This window comes from Eretmochelys imbricata, chromosome 14, assembly GCF_965152235.1.
Source record: "Eretmochelys imbricata isolate rEreImb1 chromosome 14, rEreImb1.hap1, whole genome shotgun sequence".
Classification (NCBI taxonomy): Eukaryota; Metazoa; Chordata; order Testudines; family Cheloniidae; genus Eretmochelys; species Eretmochelys imbricata.
Window position 1 is genome coordinate 1,351,217 of NC_135585.1, and position 18,472 is coordinate 1,369,688.

Genomic DNA, 18,472 nt, shown 5'->3' on the forward strand with positions numbered 1-18,472 from the left:
ATAGCACTGGTCCAAGTAGAGATCCTTGGGAGACACCACTGTTTACCTCTCTCCAGCCTGAAAAATAACCATTTATTCCTACCCTTTGTTTCCTGTTCTTTAACCAGTTACTGATCCATGAGAAGACTTTCCCTCTGATCCCCAACTGCTTACTTTGCTTCAGAGCCTTTGGTGAGGGCCCTTGTCAAAGGCTTCCTGAAAGTCCAAGTGCGCTCTGTCCACTGGATCACCCTGGTCCACATGCTTGTCGACACCCTCAAAGAATTCTAATAGCCCTGGAGGTCTGCAGACTATGTCTAAGATTTCCAAAGGGGTCCATACCTCCATTCAAAATTTTGTAGAGGTCCTCAAAAGAAAAAAGGTTTAAAACCACTGCCTTAGGCTATCGGTTGGCACCGCACCCTCCCCCAGCTCTTCTTTTTCCTGCTGCATAGACTTGGCCAGGAAGAGGAAGCTAGCCTGGGAGGTCTGGCCTAGATCAGTCATAGAATCATAGAAGATTAGGGTTGAAAGAGACCTCAGGAGGTCATCTAGTCCAACCCCCAACTAAATCATCCCAGCCAGGGCTCCGTCAAGCCGGGCCTTAAAAACCTCTAAGGAAGGAGATTCCACCTCCTCCCTAGGTAACCCATTCCAGTGCGTCACCACCCTCACGAAAAGCTCACAAAAGCTTATGCTCAAATAAATTGGTTAGTCTCTAAGGTGCCACAAGTCCTCCTTTTCTTTTTGCAAATATAGACTAACACGGCTGTTACTCTGAAACCACCCTCCTAGTGAAACAGTGTTTCCTAATATCCAACCTAAACCTCCCCCACTGCAACTTGAGACCATTGCTCCTTGTTCTGTCATCTGCCACCACTGAGAACAGCCTCACTCCATCCTCTTTGGAACCCCCTTTCAGGTAGTGGAAGGCTGCTATCAAATCCCGCTCATTCTTCTCTTCTGCAGACTAAACAAGCCCAGTTCCCTCAGCCTCTGCTTGTAAGTCATGTGCCTCAGCCCCTTGATCATTTTCATTGACCTCTGCTGGACTCTCTCCAATTTGTCCAAAACAGTAGCCTGCAAGAGGGGCCTGGCCTGCCTATGAGCCCCCCTTTCCCCCTGTTTCTGAATATAAGTAGCTAAAAAAGTGTTTTAAAATGTCAAGCAAACAATCATTGACAATTTCAGAACTTTTCAGCAAACAAAACGCATCAAAGATAAACAAGTACTTGTTGTAGGAGCAGCAGTGATCTGTATGCTATGCATAACCTGTATGTTCAAAAGGTCTGTTACACCTTCCCCCCCTTTTGTCTCCTTTCCCTCTTTGAATACCTGTGGAGTGGCTTTCCCCCTCCCCCTGGAATGCTTGTGGGATGAATGGGCTGCTTAAACAGCTGGAAGATCAGAAAAGCTCCCAGGTAGACAAGGTGTCTGGGACTCTAATTAGGCAGCGATCCCACGCCCAATGCATGGACACTGCATCGACACTGTCCGAGGTGGAGCTTGACCAACAAGACACAGCAAAGTCCTCTCTAGTTGCAGGCCATGAGGAGCAGGTCTTTAAAAGGGGAAGGGGCCATGTGCTCAGGAGGGCACTCACATGCTTGTACCTCCCGTGAAGGCCCTTCGCCCGAACCGCCTGGCCAATGGTTCGCTGCCTTGCATTCTGTTGTGCCTCGGGAAGACTGACCCCCATCGCCCCGCCCATTGCCGCGCTGTAGGACACTTCCCTGGAAGGATCCTGACATCTCCAGTGCCGGGCCTGTCCTGGGAGCGTGAGTATGCGACTGTGAGCATAATTCCCCCCCCCCCCCCCCATCTTTTGAGCTTAGCTATCCGTATAATAAACGTGCTGCTTTCTGCCGAACTCTGGTGGGTCATTAGTCCTCCCTAAGCTCACTAGCTGGCCCAATTTCGGGTACCAGTACTCTGAAGTTCAACAAGACCTACCCGCAACTTCTGAAATAGGCCTCCTTTTGGACAGGTCAGCAGGAGAGTGCTCCGCCAGTATTACGGCTGAACTCTGTACCTGAGACACGACAAAGATGGTGTCATAGAAGCCTCAGACATGAAGGATCTGATGCTAGATGCTCCATCAGATGAAGCATATTTTGCTTTAGTGTCAGAGAACAGCACGTATATCAAAGCTGAGGCAGCTATCCTGGGACTCACTGCAGGCCAGGGGATTGCTCAAAGAAGAAAAGATGAGAGTGAAAGAAGCTATGCAAGAGCAACTTCTTGAGCACTCGACTCCAATAGTCAAATACAATGATGGGGTAAGAAAGAGAATTGAAAATGGACCACGCAAGGCAAAATGCACTGCTCATCACTACAGAATGAAATCGTTCCCATGGTGTCAGAAATGGTACTTGAATGCATTAGTTAAGTGAAAGAGGCTAATGTTTTCTCTCGAACGGTTGACAAAACTGAAGAAATTAGCTAAGTAGAATAAGTGTCAGTTGTGTTGAGATATTATTTGCATGGCAGTATATATAAAAGATTTCTTGGTTTCCAGCCTGCTGAGTCACTTGATGCAAAGTCTCTCCTTCAGTACTTGAAGAGCAGGGCACAGCGTGGCACTGATAGAACTGTACCGCCCAGATTTACGGTGTTCCGTCTCTCTCACAGGAAGATGCATTCCGCCTGTTTCCATCACAGGCTCAATGTAGTTATTGTTGAGGTATGCAAAGGAAACCAACATGTGCTGATTTTTTCCCACTACCCTGGAGAAACGACACACTTTTCTCTCTGGATCAGCTACACATGCTACATTCAAAGCATTTCTAAAGAAAGTACAACCCCGACATAAACTTGTGAAATTAAAGAAGCTCTGTGACACTCACTGGGCATTGTAAGTTTCTGCTTGTAGCGCTATGAGGCTATTGAGGAAAAAGTTGTCAAAGTGTCTTGTTCTGAAGAGAGTTGCTGACAGATTTGCTGCTGCTCACAACAGATGTATCCAGCTTCAATATGGTAAAAAAAAAAGGGGGGGGGGGGTCACCTGTCATCATAGAATGGGGATAAGTGAAGTGTGTTTAGCAAGATTAGTGATGTTACACTGTGGACTTGGGAGACAAGCAACCCTGGGCGACTCACCACATTTCTCTGCGCCTGTTTTCCCTCCCCCTCCTTTGTCAGTCTTGTCTATTTAGACTACACCTCCTTTGTGGCTGGAGTGTCTTTTACTCTGCGTTGGTAGCAAAGGGGGGCCCTAGTCTCGGCTGTCATACAAACAGGTGTGGAAGAATCCGGGTTTTATCGGAAAGCGTGGGTACATGTTGATTTCACTGCAGACACAAAGCGATGGGGGGGAAAAAACTCGCTAACAATTGAAATTTTCAAATAGGCAAACTAAGAAAAATGCTGCTTGAGAACTTACTGGGGTTTGATTGAAGGGTATTGACTGTGTCTGTTTTCACATGTGATGTATTTTAATGGTTATGACACTAACTTTTTTGCATCTCAGTGGTTTTCAACCTGTGCTCCACGGTCCCCTGGGGGTCTGCAGACTATGTCAGCTCTCTAAAGGGGTCTGCACCTCCATTTTAAATTTTTTAGGGGTCCACAAATGAAGAAACGTTGAAAACCACTGGTCTGCTGGCATTATTGTCTGACCCTCTCCCCCCCATAATTTCCTGCAACTATTTATTTAAATCAATAAAAATGGGGGGGGGGAGCTTAAAAACAAACACTGATATTATCCATTGAAATTACAAAAATAAAAATGGAATTCTGCCAAGGCTAAATCCATACGATTAGTAGTAATGGGGTAGCACGGCTTGCTTTGGGGAGCAGCTTTACCGGGTCAGCCCCTAGCCATGTTTGGAGCAAGCAGGAGCAGAGCATAGGGGTTAGGATGGTTTTACAGTTGCTGTGGGTTTTCTCAAACACGGTGATTATAACAGCAGCAAGGCAGGGGCTGTTCTCTCCAGTGGATCTCTCCTGTGGCTGCGTTTCCCAAAATTGCTCTATATGAAGAAGGCTGATGCAGTGGACCAGCTTCTGTCATAAGGAACCTTTCCAGCAGAACTACAGCGTTGAGGGAAGTGGGGGGAACGTCCGTGCCGTATGCCCCCCACGGATGAGCAGATTACACACCCACCCCACAGGCTGTCTTCATACGCACCAGCGGACTGGTGTGCCTGTCTCGCATCCAGAATTATGCTCATTACTTATTTATACAGCACTATAGATGTACGGTGAATTCAGTAAGAAGAAAATTATCTAATTTTTTAGAATACTGTTTATTGTCCAAAGACTGAACGTCCACATATGAATTATACAAAGCGTCAGAGACATGCACAGTCTGCTTGTCATTATTCAACAACTTTCATGTGTTTCCAGCACAAGAAGGTCTCAGACTTCAGATTCCAGCAAAAACATATTGCTCCAAAAAACCCCAAACAAAAACCCCACCCAAAAGCTTTAAATTATGGCAGCAAGTTAGATACTCCTTATTTTTAATACTTATCAAGCAAAGATTTGAAAATAACTATAATGTAAACTTTTTATTTTTTTAAATATTTTAAATTGCTTGCATGGAGGAGGAGACTGGAGCTAGGAAGGAAGGGCAGAGAATGGAACCGAGAACAGAAGACATAAATTAAAAAAGCCAATCAAGCATCCTTCATATACCTGACATATAGAAAGAGATTTTTGCAGTTATTTTGTGTGAGGCTCACCTATCATGCTTGCCGACAGTCGTGATATTGTTGTTCAGCAAGGCCTTGGAGACAAACTAGAAAGAGGCACATGTATGGTACATCCCATCTTCAAATCCAACTTCTGAAGACTTGTGCACTTTGCAGAAGAGGGGGATAGGAAGGAGGGAAAATAACAAACAGAAAAATCTGGAGGACTCAACCCTCCACAGACTTTCTTGACACTCTTCCCACTTCATGTTGAATGCTTCCAATGCAGAAATGCTTTTAAAAAAAATAAGTGCAGTTCTAATAGCTAACAAGGAAATTAAAAAGTTACAGCACAGGAATGATACAGCGGATGCCAAAACGAACTGAAACCTTAAAATCAAAGATAGAGCAGAGACAGGAGTAAATGTCACCTATGATATAACCATACAGTAAGCAAACAGGAGTCTTATATTGAATTGATTAGTTTTTTTCCCTCTTCATTTTTATATATTGAAGTCACCCAGACTGGTCCAATATGACATCATTAAAATCTTACACCGATGCACAGCATGAAAATGCCCCTGAAGCTGGTCTGCAGGGATAATTTCAGGACATGCCCAAACCTGCTCTAGCCAGGAGATCCGGATTTTCTCTCACAAAGGTCTGTGCTGTCTGCGTTCCAGGTGGGCTAGCTCTGCAGCGCTCTCTAGTGCCTCAGCAAAATGGAACGGGCTCCGAAGAAGAATGGGGTTGAGGCTGGCTGGGCGGGTTTCACAGAAGGATGTGGGGCCTTCGGTTGTAGGCAGCCAGAGGCCAGGTTTGTTGTGTGTGTGCGCACGGGTGCACCCTCACTGCGTAGGAGAAGAGGGTCTGAAAAGCTTTACTTTTATTACAGCTCGCCGTCAGAAGCCTCACAGCTGAGATCAGCAAACAGCCGTCAGTGGGTATAAAAATACCGCATCCTGGTGGGGTCTCTCTCACTGCGCTGTGTTTCTCGGCAGAACACTTGGAATAAGCTTCCATTTGCCAGCTCCTGCATTCACACAATTTGCTGGGAATAAAGGCTCTCGGCAAGGGAAGCTGCTCTGGGTCATTGTCAGCATGCCACTGTCTGTGGGGCTAGAGCACTCTCAGTTCATTGTCCTGCTGAGCGATGAATTCACAATAATACCTCTGCTGTCTGCATAGTCCGACAGGCTAAACGGTAACTAAATCCTTCCCCTAACCTGGAACTTGGCATTAGCACTATGCTGACGGCACAAGCATGCACCAGGACACAAATCCAGCAGCTACACTACAGCAGGGAACACACATACCCACCAGGGGACTGACTTTCTTTACTAAACTGCCAGGATGAAGGCACAGGACCAAAGCCTACAGGGGTCTCACACATGCACCACCCCAGAGGTCCAACTTCAGCACCCACTGACTTGGAGGGAAGCATGAAATAACAACAGTGCTTGCAAATGAGTGAGAAGGGGACTCTCTGGTCCCCCTCAAAAGATGGTTCTGCTGATGCTGGGGATCACAGGGACACTGTGTCAGTGCAACGGGCCTTTATCTTACTTGACAAAGGGCTAAGGAGACTTCGCTAGAGCCAAATCCTTTCCTGGTGCCTGCGGTCCAGCTGGGACTCTCAGCCAGTGCTACCTTTCACTGGCTCTCCCTTCTAGCCCAAGAGGTGGGGGTGCGTGTGACAAGGGGGGCAGTAGGACTAGAGGGCTCACAAAGGAGATTTGAGGAATGCTGGTGTATCTGCTGGCAGTGGAGAAGCCTGTTTGAAAAGAGACGCCAATGTGCTGGAGGATCGAGGGGCAGGAGCTACCCAAAACAAGGGACACTCCCGCCCCAGGTGAGGGGAACCTGGTAGGCCTGCTACACAGAGTGAGAGACATCAACCCTCCAGCATTCTGGTTTCCTCCAGAACAGCACTGGGATCTTGTGGATCAAAGTCCGGCTGGTTCAGGATTCTCCCCTGAACAGTATGAAGCCATCCCTCGCCCCACTGCACCTGTGAAAGGAAGGAACGGGAAAGCACAGCTGGGGACTAAATACAATGGTGTGGCCCCTCACCCCGCTTTGGAAGCACGTGGCATTTAATCTCCCCGATTGGGACCCACTTGGGATACTGAATTTTCATGCTGTTTCCAGGAAGTGATGTCAGAGGTGGACCAGTCTAATTTCCTGCAGGCCTTTCTATTGGGTACTGGAATGCAGCTATTCAGCTTAGGGGTCCTCGATGTCGAGAAACTCTTGCTTGGGTGGGGCCATGCCACGGTACCATGCGCACGAGCCGTCGCTCCTCTTGATGCAGGCGTAATGCTTAGCCTGTCGCCCGTTGATGTTCTTCTCCGTCACCCAGTCTGTCCAGAGACATTCATCCGAAGACGAGACGAAGCACGGAATGGAGGGGCAGCGGGAGATCTAGGTCAGAACAGAGACCATTGCTGAGCACACACTGATGCTCTGTCTGGGGGAGAGAGGGACCTGCCATGCCTCTTCCATCTCCCACCTCTGTCACTCTGGGCTGGGGGATGGAGAGAGACCCTGAGCCAAGGAAAGCAACTTTCTGAAGTTCTGGGGTTCAAAGATGGGGCAAATGTCCCCCTCCCCCTTCAAAGCCCTCCTTTTCCCACCCACTCTAGAGGCCCTAGTCCCCTCTCCAAGCACTGTTAACACAGCACATGAGGAGAAAGGGCTGGCTCTAAGGCCACTGTCTTATCTGTCCCCAACTGTCACTTGTTTCCACTGCACCCCTTGTCCACCTAGCCTGCAAACTCTTCAGGGCAGCGGCTGTGCCTTGGTCTAAGCATCTGTGAAGGACAGTTCAGTCCTGGTGCAGTTCTACTGGAGTCAGACCTGGGATGGATCCTGCTGAACACCAAGCACCTCATCCAGTCCTTGACAGAAGTTTGTCCAACCTGTTATTGAAAACCTCTAGTGAGGGGGACTCCACAGCTCTCTAGCCTGTTCCAGTGCTTAGCTCTCCTGACAGTGAGAAAGTTTTGCCTAACATGAATAGAATGGGTCGCTTCTCTCCAGAAGCATCTGCGCTTTTACCCAAAACCCCAGGGATGGTGACTATGCCACAGGAAAGTCTGAGCGAGTTTCTCAGGGTCACATAAGTGAGGCAGAGGCCTGTCTGGGATCTGGGCTCAAGATGTTCCAGGCCCTTTGTTCCAGCCACTGGACACATGGCTCCTTTTAAGATGCAGATTTGGGTCTTCACCTTAAATAAGAGGAATTTCCCAGTGCTGAAGCCAAACGTGGGATCTTTGCCTGGACAGAGCTACATGCAGAGCAAAGAAGTCTCTCTAACAGAGGAATCAGGACAGTCTAGCTCTGCAAACCATCCCAATGTTGGCGTGTCTGAGGAATGAGGACAGCAGTTCATCTCCACACCGTATGATGCAAGGTGGGTTTAGATTACATCCTTTAGACAAATACTCCACATCTGACTGCAACTGATACATGTAAATATAAGCCTCCAGACAAGTTACAGACAGCAGGAGATGTGGGGGCTGGGCGAGGGTGGGTGCGTGGGAGAAGCCTGGCCACGGAGAGTCCAGGGAGAAGAGGGCAGCATTCTGAGCAGACAGCTGACATGAGGGGATGGAGAGAGATGAGGAGAATGGGGAAAAGCCAGGAGGGGAGGCTGGGCTTGTGAGAACAGCTCTGGGATTCCCAAAAACTGGGGTCTGACCCCACCTTTGCCATAGACTCCCTAGTGACCTTCAGCAACTCACTTCCCCTCAACTTCCCGGCTGTGAAATGGGGATGTTAGTTCTTTCATCCCTAGCAGGGTGTTGTGAGGGCGTGTGGGATGCTTAGATCCCATGGGGATAAGGGACAGAAAACAGCCCCAGTTATGTAGTAAACTTTTCAAGGCAGGGATAGTATCTCCCTAGGTGGCTGTGGAGGGCCAGATTCTGAGTAGGGGCCTGTGGGCAGTACTGCAAAAGGAGAACAACAGGCCAGGTGATCATCACTCCTAGACAGCCCACTGTCTGCCTCTCTGGGATGCCTCATGTCCTTGCTAGAAGTGCCCCTCGTTGGCCATTCCAGACAAAAATCACTGGGTTTATGCTGCCCTCAAGACTCTTACCCATGCTAGGGGAGACAACTGCCCCAGCAATGCACTGATCCCCCTTCAGATGCAAACCCAGGCCTCGATTCAGGAAAGCATCTCTGCCATTCACTTCAGCAAGTGCTTTCCTGAGTTGCAGCACTGAATCCAGCCAAGGTCACTCGACACCAAGGCTTCCAACGGCTGTGAGCAAGGAGCCCAGAAACCTCAGAGCACCACGCGGAATGGCAGGCTCCGGGCATGAGCGCTCCCACTCTACCTACCTTGCACTCGCAGCCCATCTGGTACCGCTGGTTCAGACTCTTCTTCTGGGTGGCACTCAGGGAGTCCCAAGGGACGATGAAGTCGCACAGTGTGATGTGCATCTTGCCATTGCCTTCGGACTTGCCTGCGGAAAGGCCACACAGTGCTTTAATCTTTCTAGAGACACACGTCCCATCAGGACATCGAGGGAGTTTGAACAGCACGAGCCCTAGGCGAGCAGCCCGCCCCTCCGGGGGGCTCTAGGGACATACTGTGCCTGGAGCACACATCAATCCCCTCCTTGGGGCACCATCCCTCTTGGCTAACACAGTTAAACACTGCCATGTCACAAGCAGCAGACTGGAGACGTGAGAAGAGGGGAAGGGGAAGACTGACAAATCAAGGAGCCCGGGAGAAGCAGAATGTCGTTTTGACATAGAGCCACGCAGTGCGGGTGCGAGGCAGCGGATTCCCTCCCAGCCCCCGAGACCACGCATAGAGAATTTGCTCTAAAAAGCCCCAGGAGTTGCCCAAGTACCTGGGGTAATGTTCCACAGCAGGCACAATTCCTGGCACGCTTTCCCCAGAGCCTCAAGGCCTCAGTGCCAGGTGGCAGTGGCCTGAGTGTTTGCCAGGGAACTGTGGTGAAAATCAGGACCCAAGGGCTTTCTGGGCAGGACTAATTCAAACCCCAGGAGTCTCTCTTGAGGAGGGATAGCTCAGGGGTTTGAGCATTGGCCTACTAAACCCAGGGTTGTGGGTTCAATCCTTGAGGGGGCCCTTTGGGGTAAAAATAAGGGACAGTAGTTGGTCCTGCTGTGAAGGCAGAGTACTGGGACTTGATGACCAGTCCCTTCCAGTTCTATGAGATAGGTATATCTCCATTTTTTATTAATTTATTTTATTAACTGGGTCAGCTCTCCTGCCTCAGATCAGCACCTTCTGTCCGCTTGGTTCTGCTCTGCACACAAAGACAGAAGGAAGCTGCCCTGGCCCACACCCCAGCTGCTTGCTCGGCCAGGTTTTCCAGGAGGCTCCAAAGGGAAAGATGAGCTGGGCATCCCTGGAAAGGTGGCCATCCCCACTGGAGAGATCACAATGCTTGTGATGTCACACTCCAAGGGGCCACTCCGCAGGCAGCGATGCAGAGGGGATAAAGCAGACGGGGCTGTCCAGAGTCCTGGCGAGGCAGTCCAACCAGCCTCTAGGCTCAGGGCCTCCCCTGCTGTCTGCATGGATCCGGAGGACTTTATTTAGGGCTTGTTGAGAATTTGCCCCGCTCTAGGGCCTGTGTTCTGAGCAAGCATATCCCAGGACAAGCAAGAGGCTACAGAGCAGGACACTCTCTGACAGCCCCCATCCGGGGAGAGGAGGAGATGGACGTCACACCTAGAACCAGACACTCCAGCAGCACCAGACACTGGGGCCCACAGGGAGTGGAGCGGCCAGGAGAATGGACCAAGAGATGGATCCAGCAGAGCTCAGAGAGTTCAGGAGAAACACCTGAGTGAAGGCATGTGCGATCGCACTCACACTGCAGCCAGACTTTTCTCTGGCCCCAGGGGCACGGTGCCCTTATCCATTAGTGCCATTGGGCAAGTGCCGGACATGGAAACGGACAGAGGGAGACTCCCGTGCTCCTGCCACTGGGACCGAGGGCTGCAGCTTCAAATGCTCCTGTGGGTTCGGCAGGACAGGAGCATCATCCCATTGCACAGACAGGGAAGCCGAGGCCGACACAAGGCCCAGGGCGCAGCAGCCGCCAATATCCGAGCTGGGGTGAGTGCTCCTGGCAGCCGACCCTGTGCTCGGAACGTGGTCATCACCCCCAAGCCAGCACGGCCTAAGCACCAGCTTGCACACTGGTCAGGAAACGCTACCGGCTTTATTGGCTGTTATTTCCCTAGGAGCCACTAGATGGTGCCAGAAGGGGCCCAGATGATCAGGGACCCTGGATGGGCAGGGGCAGAGGGTTTAAATGAGAAGCAGGCCAGGCCAGCCCACAGTCACGTGGCAGGGCCCTGTGGCCAGGATGGGAGCCCCATGCATGCCCTGCTCACTCCCCCAGTTCTGGCCAGGATCAGAACGGCACTAAGGCCGCTGGGGGTCCAGCGCAGGGCCTTGTGGCCGGGGGAGGGCGGGGGGAACCCTATGGGCAGTGCTGCAATCCTGACCGCTCCGGAGGTCCCATGGCCACAGCAGAGAGCAAGCCCTTTAGCTGGAGTAGAATCCAGTTTCACGGCCTTTCCCTGAGCGATTCCCACAGCTCCAGGAAACCTCCCTACATGGGTCCCTGTCCCTTCGCCTGCCTCCTCCTGCCTACACTGACTCAGGTCGAGAGAGCCTTTGAAGTGCCCCAGTGTCCTGCTTCGGTTTCAGCCCCAGGGCCCATGCCAGCTCCTCCCGCCCCGGAGACAGCACCGGGGGCCATGCCAGCTCCTCCGGCAATTCACTTCCTACCTGCAATGAGATATTCCTTCTTCCCTCCGGTGTCCAGTGACACCCCGCACACAGCCGAGGAAGGAGCTGTGTAAATTAACTCTATGTCCTTGTCAGGTCCTTTAAACATCTAGCGAGAGAGAGAGACCGCGGTCAGACAGGTGGCCACGCTCAGCTCCACACACACTGTGGGAGATGGGGCCGGGAGCACGTGCACGGCAAGGGGTGAGGAAGCCGATCTCTTGCAGTGCTGGGTGGCATGGACGGGTCACGGCTGTGGGAGCTCAGCACTTGCAGCCCACGGAGATGGGATCCGAGGGTGGGTTTGCTGTGGGGACCCCCTGACCCTGTTCTCATTCCTGCACATGCTGCGATTCCCTAGCACCCTCTTCCCACCGGCTCCCCCCAGAGCCAGACTACCCCAGGCTGGGATCCTTACCTTTATCTGCTTGATCTCATACTGGATCCGTTTGATCGGATTCCCATAAACATCATTCCCAGAATCCACCTCTTTTCCGGAGACAGCCTTTGCTCTGATCACTGCAACGAACAGATAGGATGGGCATGAGTGGGAGAGACCCAGGAACAGCCTCCGTTCCCCAGCAGCAAAACAGGCTCGGATGCAAGGCCAGTCCCACAGCCTCAGCCTTGCCAAGCTGGTCACCTGTAGGTTTGGTCTCTCATAGCTCCCAGGCAGGGATTGGCTCTTCCTGTTTGTGGAGCATCTAGCTTGTGCTAACAGAGTGATCCTAATGACCGAAATCCCCTTTGCAACGTCTGACCTCTGGGTGAGTGAGTCTTTCCACTGCAGCCCATTCTAACCATCCTTTGACAACAGCCGCAGCAAAATGCCTGAAGCCTGGTCTGGAGGTAACAAGCCATTAGCAACAGGGTCAGCCTGGGAAGAAAATGGTCTGGATTTACAGAGAAGCGTGTGAAAAGTGTGTGCTGGGCATGTGCCACGGGACCGTCATGGCATGCCAAGGCTCACCCTTATACACAGCTGCTTCCAGTGTGTGCACAGCTGTAAGGCCCCAATCCTGCAAATGGATCTGGGTGGAGTGACCCTCATGTGCGCACAGATTCCTGCACAGGTAAGGTCCCACTGCAGGGTGAGGGCCCACCCATGGGGGGAGGGAGGAGGGGAGGTAAAGTCCTTCATAGCAGGGAGCTTAGGTCTGCTGACAACGTTGGCCGAGCCTGCAAACTCTGCAGACTGGAGAGCTCCACATCTTTCTTTTCCTTTCAAAGTCCTTATATTAAATGCAAAAGCCAGTGTTGAGACTCCACACAGCAGGGGAAACACAATCACGCAGCCCAGAGCAAGAGCAGCTTCCAGGGACTGCTCAGCACAGGCTGCTACCTCTCTAGGGACTCCTGCACACAGCTGCGTAGACATTGCTTTGATCGCAGTCTCCTTGCTCCCCATCTCTGCCTGGCTCTAGAAGCTGGGCAAAGAGCTGAATAAGCAGCATCAGACTAGCTGGACAAGCAGCACTGAGGGAATGCTGAGCTCGGAGAAAAGCACCAGGAGCAGCAGGGGAGGATGAGGATAAAGGAGAGCAGGCTGGAGACAGAAGGGAAGGCACATGCAGGAGAAGGAGAGGGGCTCTTCTTCATTTGTCAACAGAGGTCCTCAGTTTCTTGCTTCTGGTTCACTAATTTTCCACAAAATCCACAAGGTTCTGCCCACTGGTGACTAGGCCATTCCCTGAAATGTTGGAATCGATCGGGTGCCGCGTCATGTTACAGACACACAGCTACTTGCCATCAAGCGGAGTGTACAGCCCGGGATCCCTCAGCCCAAATGGACCTTGCACAGAGACCGAGGAGCATAGCTCAGAGGCAGGATGGGGAGGAGAAGGGAGGGTAACTCCATGAGGCCACTAGAGGCAGCACATGGAGTGGGGAGATTTTTAGGAGCAGCAGCCCTGGTGTGAACAGAGCCCCGCTCCGGACTGACAGCCCACCCGAACTGCACAGCCTGGCCTTGCCCCTGAGCTGTTAGTTGTGCTGCCTCTAGCAGCCGCTCTTAAACCAGCATCTGTGTCTGAGATCAAGGGGACGCGCTGGCTGAGGAGCCTCCTGCCAGATGTCGGCTGCTGGAATGCTGGGCGGCCACGCAACTCAAAGCACGAGGAACCGCATCCTCCCTCCAGGCCGAAAGCAGCGCGAACCACATGATGTCACTTCCTCCCCAAGACGCCTGGAAAAACAACCCCTCTAGTCACAGCAGGACTCATGGGAAACAAGGGCTGGGGCTCTGGAAAAACAGCCAGGTAGGAACGGGCCTGGCCAAACACCACAGACCTGCAGGCTCCAACCCTGGGTCCTGGACCCGCGGCCTCCCCCGGCTCCCTGTGGCATCAGCTGCTCCGCATCCTTGTGCCCCTCCGCCCAATGCAGCCTCATCGCTTTGCAACACGAGTGAGTGTTAGGAACAAGGGCCCATGTGTGGGCACAACTGATCGGGGGAGGGCCCCACCCCAGAGCTGGCAGCTTTCCTGTGGTGATGCCACTCCCCTGCGTACACCACAAGGCCTGCGCTGAGGAGCCCATCCTCCCCTGGCTCTCCCCTGCTGGCACCCACCTCCACCTGCCCAGGAGCCCCAGCCTAACGATCTGCACCCGGAGAGGCTTTTCCCGCAGAGCGGGGAGCAAGTGCTGCTTTAGCAGCACGGACAGCGCCGCTTCCATTGCGAGGCAGAAGGCACCGGCCAAGGCCTCACCACCCCCAAGAGAAGGGCTTGTTCTCACAGCAGAGTGAAAGGCGGGCAGTGCCCTCCATGCAGGACGGAGAGGGGCAAACTGAGGCGAGGCGTGGCCAGTTTGGAGGGGCAGGGCCACTACCTTCCCAAAGGCAGGTTCAGGAGCCTGGCCTCCCACCGCTGCCTAGAGTGGTTTCCTGCGGTGTCCCCTCCCCAGGGCAGGGTCCTTGCCTCCCGCTGCCCTGCCGCACTGGGCAGAACTTGCCCTGAGAGCAGCTCACCCAGCAGCACGGCTGCCCCGCTGGCCGGGCACGACCTTTGCAGGTTCAGGTTCCAAGCCTGGATTTAGGCTGATGCCAGCTGCTGACAGCGCAGGGCAGGGCCTGGGGGAGGTGAACAGCCAGAGCAGGTGGAGGGCAGAGAGCGGTGGAGGGGCAGGGGTTAAACCCGGTCCGTTCTGCTGGTCCGGGGGGATGCGATCCAGTGACAGCTAGAGCCGTGGGGCTCCGTGATCTGCCCCGCTCCCCGCTGAGGATGCCAGAACCACGCACAGGGCAAGCGCTCATTCCCCAGAGGCCAGTTCTCCCGGTGCAGGATCCAGGGGACGCCCAAGCAGCATGAGAACCCAGCTGCAGGGAGCCAGGCTCCGCCAGCCAGCTATGGCCCCTCTGCCTCAGACAAGGCCCTGCCCTTGAGGCCGAGCTGACCGGTCTCTTGGTAACGCACAGGGCTGGACAGAATCCAGCTGGTTCCAAGAGCCCAGGCAAGGGCAGCACGCAGACGGCCTCCCATGGCCCAGAGCAGCATGCTGCTGCACTGCAAGCGCGAGAGGGAACAGGCCACTGGCCACTGCAGGGTATTGGCACGGGACCCCTGATCACTGCAGAGATCACCTGCAGGAGGGTTTGTGGCCTGCTGAGAACTCGAGTTAACCGACCGTTATCTCGGGCGAGCTGATACCCATCAAGACGCTCCCCAGCATTCACAGTGTGTCCCGAGCATCCCTGTACGACCCCCTCAAAGCCCCGCTGTTCTGTGACAGCCACGGAGCTAGGGCTGAGCCCTGGGGGGGCCACCAGCAGCTGTGCCCTGGAGCCACTGCGTGTGGGGAGTGCGGCTCACACAGGGCAGCGCAGGCTTTCACCGGCACCCAACGGGTCGAGTTACAGCCCAGGCTCCCTCTAGGGCCCCTTGGGCTTTACCTCCACCAACCTGGGCCATGCTAACGGCCGGGGGCCTCATCCACACTGGCCTATTCGAACACGGACAAACGTTCCCCTCAAGTCCTAGTGTAGACGAGGCCTGGGGCTGGGATCTGCACAGCACTCCTGGGCCCGGGCCCGGGGCTGGGGCTGAGATCTGCACGGCACTCCTGGGCCCGGGCTCGGGCCCGGGGCTGAGATCTGCACGGCACTCCTGGGCCCGGGCCCGGGCCCGGGGCTGGGATCTGCACGGCACTCCTGGGCCCGGGCCCGGGCCCGGGGCTGGGATCTGCACGGCACTCCTGGGCCCGGGCCCGGGCCTGGGATCTGCACGGCACTCCTGGGCCCGGGCCCGGGCCCGGGGCTGGGATCTGCACGGCACTCCTGGGCCCGGGCCCGGGCCCGGGGCTGGGATCTGCACGGCACTCCTGGGCCCGGGCCCGGGGCTGGGGCTGGGATCTGCACGGCACTCCTGGGCCCGGGCCCGGGCCCGGGGCTGGGATCTGCACGGCACTCCTGGGCCCGGGCCCGGGCCCGGGGCTGGGATCTGCACGGCACTCCTGGGCCCGGGCCCGGGGCTGGGGCTGGGATCTGCACGGCACTCCTGGGCCCGGGCCCGGGGCTGGGGCTGGGATCTGCACGGCACTCCTGGGCCCGGGCCCGGGCCCGGGGCTGGGATCTGCACGGCACTCCTGGGCCCGGGCCCGGGCCCGGGGCTGGGATCTGCACGGCACTCCTGGGCCCGGGCCCGGGCCTGGGGCTGGGATCTGCACGGCACTCCTGGGCCCGGGCCCGGGCCCGGGCCCGGGGCTGGGATCTGCACGGCACTCCTGGGCCCGGGCCCGGGCCCGGGGCTGGGATCTGCACGGCACTCCTGGGCCCGGGCCCGGGCCCGGGGCTGGGATCTGCACGGCACTCCTGGGCCCGGGCCCGGGCCCGGGGCTGGGATCTGCACGGCACTCCTGGGCCCGGGCCCGGGCCCGGGGCTGGGATCTGCACGGCACTCCTGGGCCCGGGCCCGGGCCCGGGGCTGGGATCTGCACGGCACTCCTGGGCCCGGGCCCGGGCCCGGGGCTGGGATCTGCACGGCACTCCTGGGCCCGGGCCCGGGCCTGGGGCTGGGACTCCCAGGTGCTAGAGCAGGAGCGGTCCACAGTAATTAACCAGTGCCAGTATCAGTCCTTCGTCGGGGTCTGTAAAACCCCAGGGATTCGGACTGGGGGGCAGCTTGCGGGCCCCACTCCAGGGCTAAGGAATTCCTACAGGAGCCCTGGCCAGCACAGACAGCTCTCACTGGGCCTGAGGAGCCACATGGGGCACCAAGTTTAAGTTCACAGCTGCTGCCCTGCCCAGGGAATTTAACCCCAAACCTAGCCAGCTCCCAGCCCCAATGCTCCCTCCACACCTAGCACAGATTCTAGCTCTGCCTCCCACCCCATTGCGGATGCCAAGCCCAGCTCCCCTCCATGTACTCTTGACTCCAGCTCCTTGTGCCTCTACTGAGCGCAGACCAGGACTCTAACCAGCCCTGAACCCAGCTACAGGCCCCACGGGGCAGACTCCAACTCAGCTCCCCTCCACTGCTGCTCTGGGAAAGGCTGTGCCGAGCCCGGGACACAAGCCATGCAGTCGGGCCTTTGGCAGGAAGAGCAGCTACTGGTCTAGGTTCCTCCCGTCTGCTGTTTGCTCTTCCCCCTTCCCCGGGCAGAACACCACCCTGACCAGCTCTTGGCACTGCAGCACTGGGGCCGGGAGCAGCTGATGGTGTGGGCAGCGTGGTCCTAGTTACCAGACAGAAGCATCAAGGCCATGCCCAATGCAGCGATCCGCAGCCATGCCCAGTGCTCACGGCACGGTTGGTGCCCAAGGAGTGAGGGGTTCACCAGCTGGAGCCGCTCATGACTCCGAGCTGGATGGGACAGGAACTGCTGGTGTAGGGGCCAAGGCCTATGCCGGCTGTTTGCCCTACTGCCACTCCCTGCCCCCACTGATCGTCCAGCCCCTCTTGGCATCCCCAAGTCACATCCAGGGGCTCCTGGGGATGGCTCTGAAATAGAGGTGTTCCCGTGAGCCACTGCCCAGCTCCTGCCTGGACCCCCAGCTGCCCCAGGAAGCAAAGCAGGGAGGACAAGCCTCTCCAGCTCTGCTTCGGGTAGGGAAGCAAACAGAGCAGCTGCTGCCGGTGGCTCCTGCCTTTGGCCTGGGAGGGCGGGAAGTGACATTGGCTTAGCGGCTGTGGGCGGGAAAACGGCTCCTGGTTCGGTGGGCTCCGGCCTTTTCCATTCACGTGCTGATGAATCACTTGACAAAAATGCAGCCCTATCTAGGCAGATTTGTTCTGAACAGTGCGGCTTTGTGGAGCGGACTGCATTGCACTTCCCAGCCAAGAGCCCAGCCAAGCTCCACGCTGAAAGCCAGGAGCCAGAGGGGAGGGTGGTGTGGGAAGGAGAGGGAGGGAGAGTCAGCCCAGGGAAATCCAGGCCTGCCCAGTCCCTCAATGGGAGGCAGCTCCGAGCACTCAGACCATGAGTCAGACTCACAAAGTCAGGAGATTTTAATGCTAAGAAACCCTTTGTATTTTCCATTTCTGCTGAGTGAGCGGCTCAGGTCCCATTTTCAGGCATCTCTGCAGCCAGGGGGGTTGCAAACATACTGGGACTTCCCAACGAAAGCTGAGTTCCCCACAGAATTCCCTGACTCCAGGAGCTGGAGCTTTAATGGAAATCCCAGCTACCCCCCGACTCATGCTAAAGTCACAAGAGCTGGCGAAGGCCAGGGGTGAGTGACGATGGCCCCATATAGGCTCCACAGGAAGGACAAGGTGCCCTCCCAGGCAGGGGAATGGGACACGCAGAGCCCAGTACCCTGGAGATAAAACACACCCCACCTTGGCAAAGATGCCAGCGACGGCCTGGCAAACTGGGATCCCAACTCACACCTCATTAGCTGCATGGCAGTGAGCACTGGGCATCCAGGGATGTGTCTGCACACCTGGGCACAAGACCCACTGCCAGGTGGCTACCTGGCTGGGTGAGATGTTAATGGGGGGCCTGTCTGGGGCTCTCGGAAACCATGGCAACAAGAGGGTGTGGCTCGAGGTCCGCCGCAAGAGCCAGTGGATGGGACCAAGGGACTGTTATAATGCGGGGGGGGGGGTGGGGGGGCACAAGTCACCTTACA

At 55.3% G+C, this 18,472-nt stretch overlaps 1 protein-coding gene across 1 annotated transcript in view; it reads right to left on the reverse strand.

Annotated features, from left to right (window-relative positions):
* Positions 1-4,202: 4,202 nt before the first annotated feature.
* Positions 4,203-18,472, reverse strand: part of TIMP2 (TIMP metallopeptidase inhibitor 2) — a 31,996-nt gene continuing 17,726 nt past the window's right edge. Inside the window, exons 2-5 of the mRNA XM_077833305.1 lie at positions 11,822-11,922; positions 11,404-11,512; positions 8,964-9,088; positions 4,203-7,037 (exon numbers count right to left, since the gene is read on the reverse strand). Coding sequence (XP_077689431.1) covers positions 6,840-7,037; positions 8,964-9,088; positions 11,404-11,512; positions 11,822-11,922 — 533 coding nt within the window. The 3' untranslated portion in view covers positions 4,203-6,839. The remainder of the gene's footprint in view (positions 7,038-8,963; positions 9,089-11,403; positions 11,513-11,821; positions 11,923-18,472) is intronic.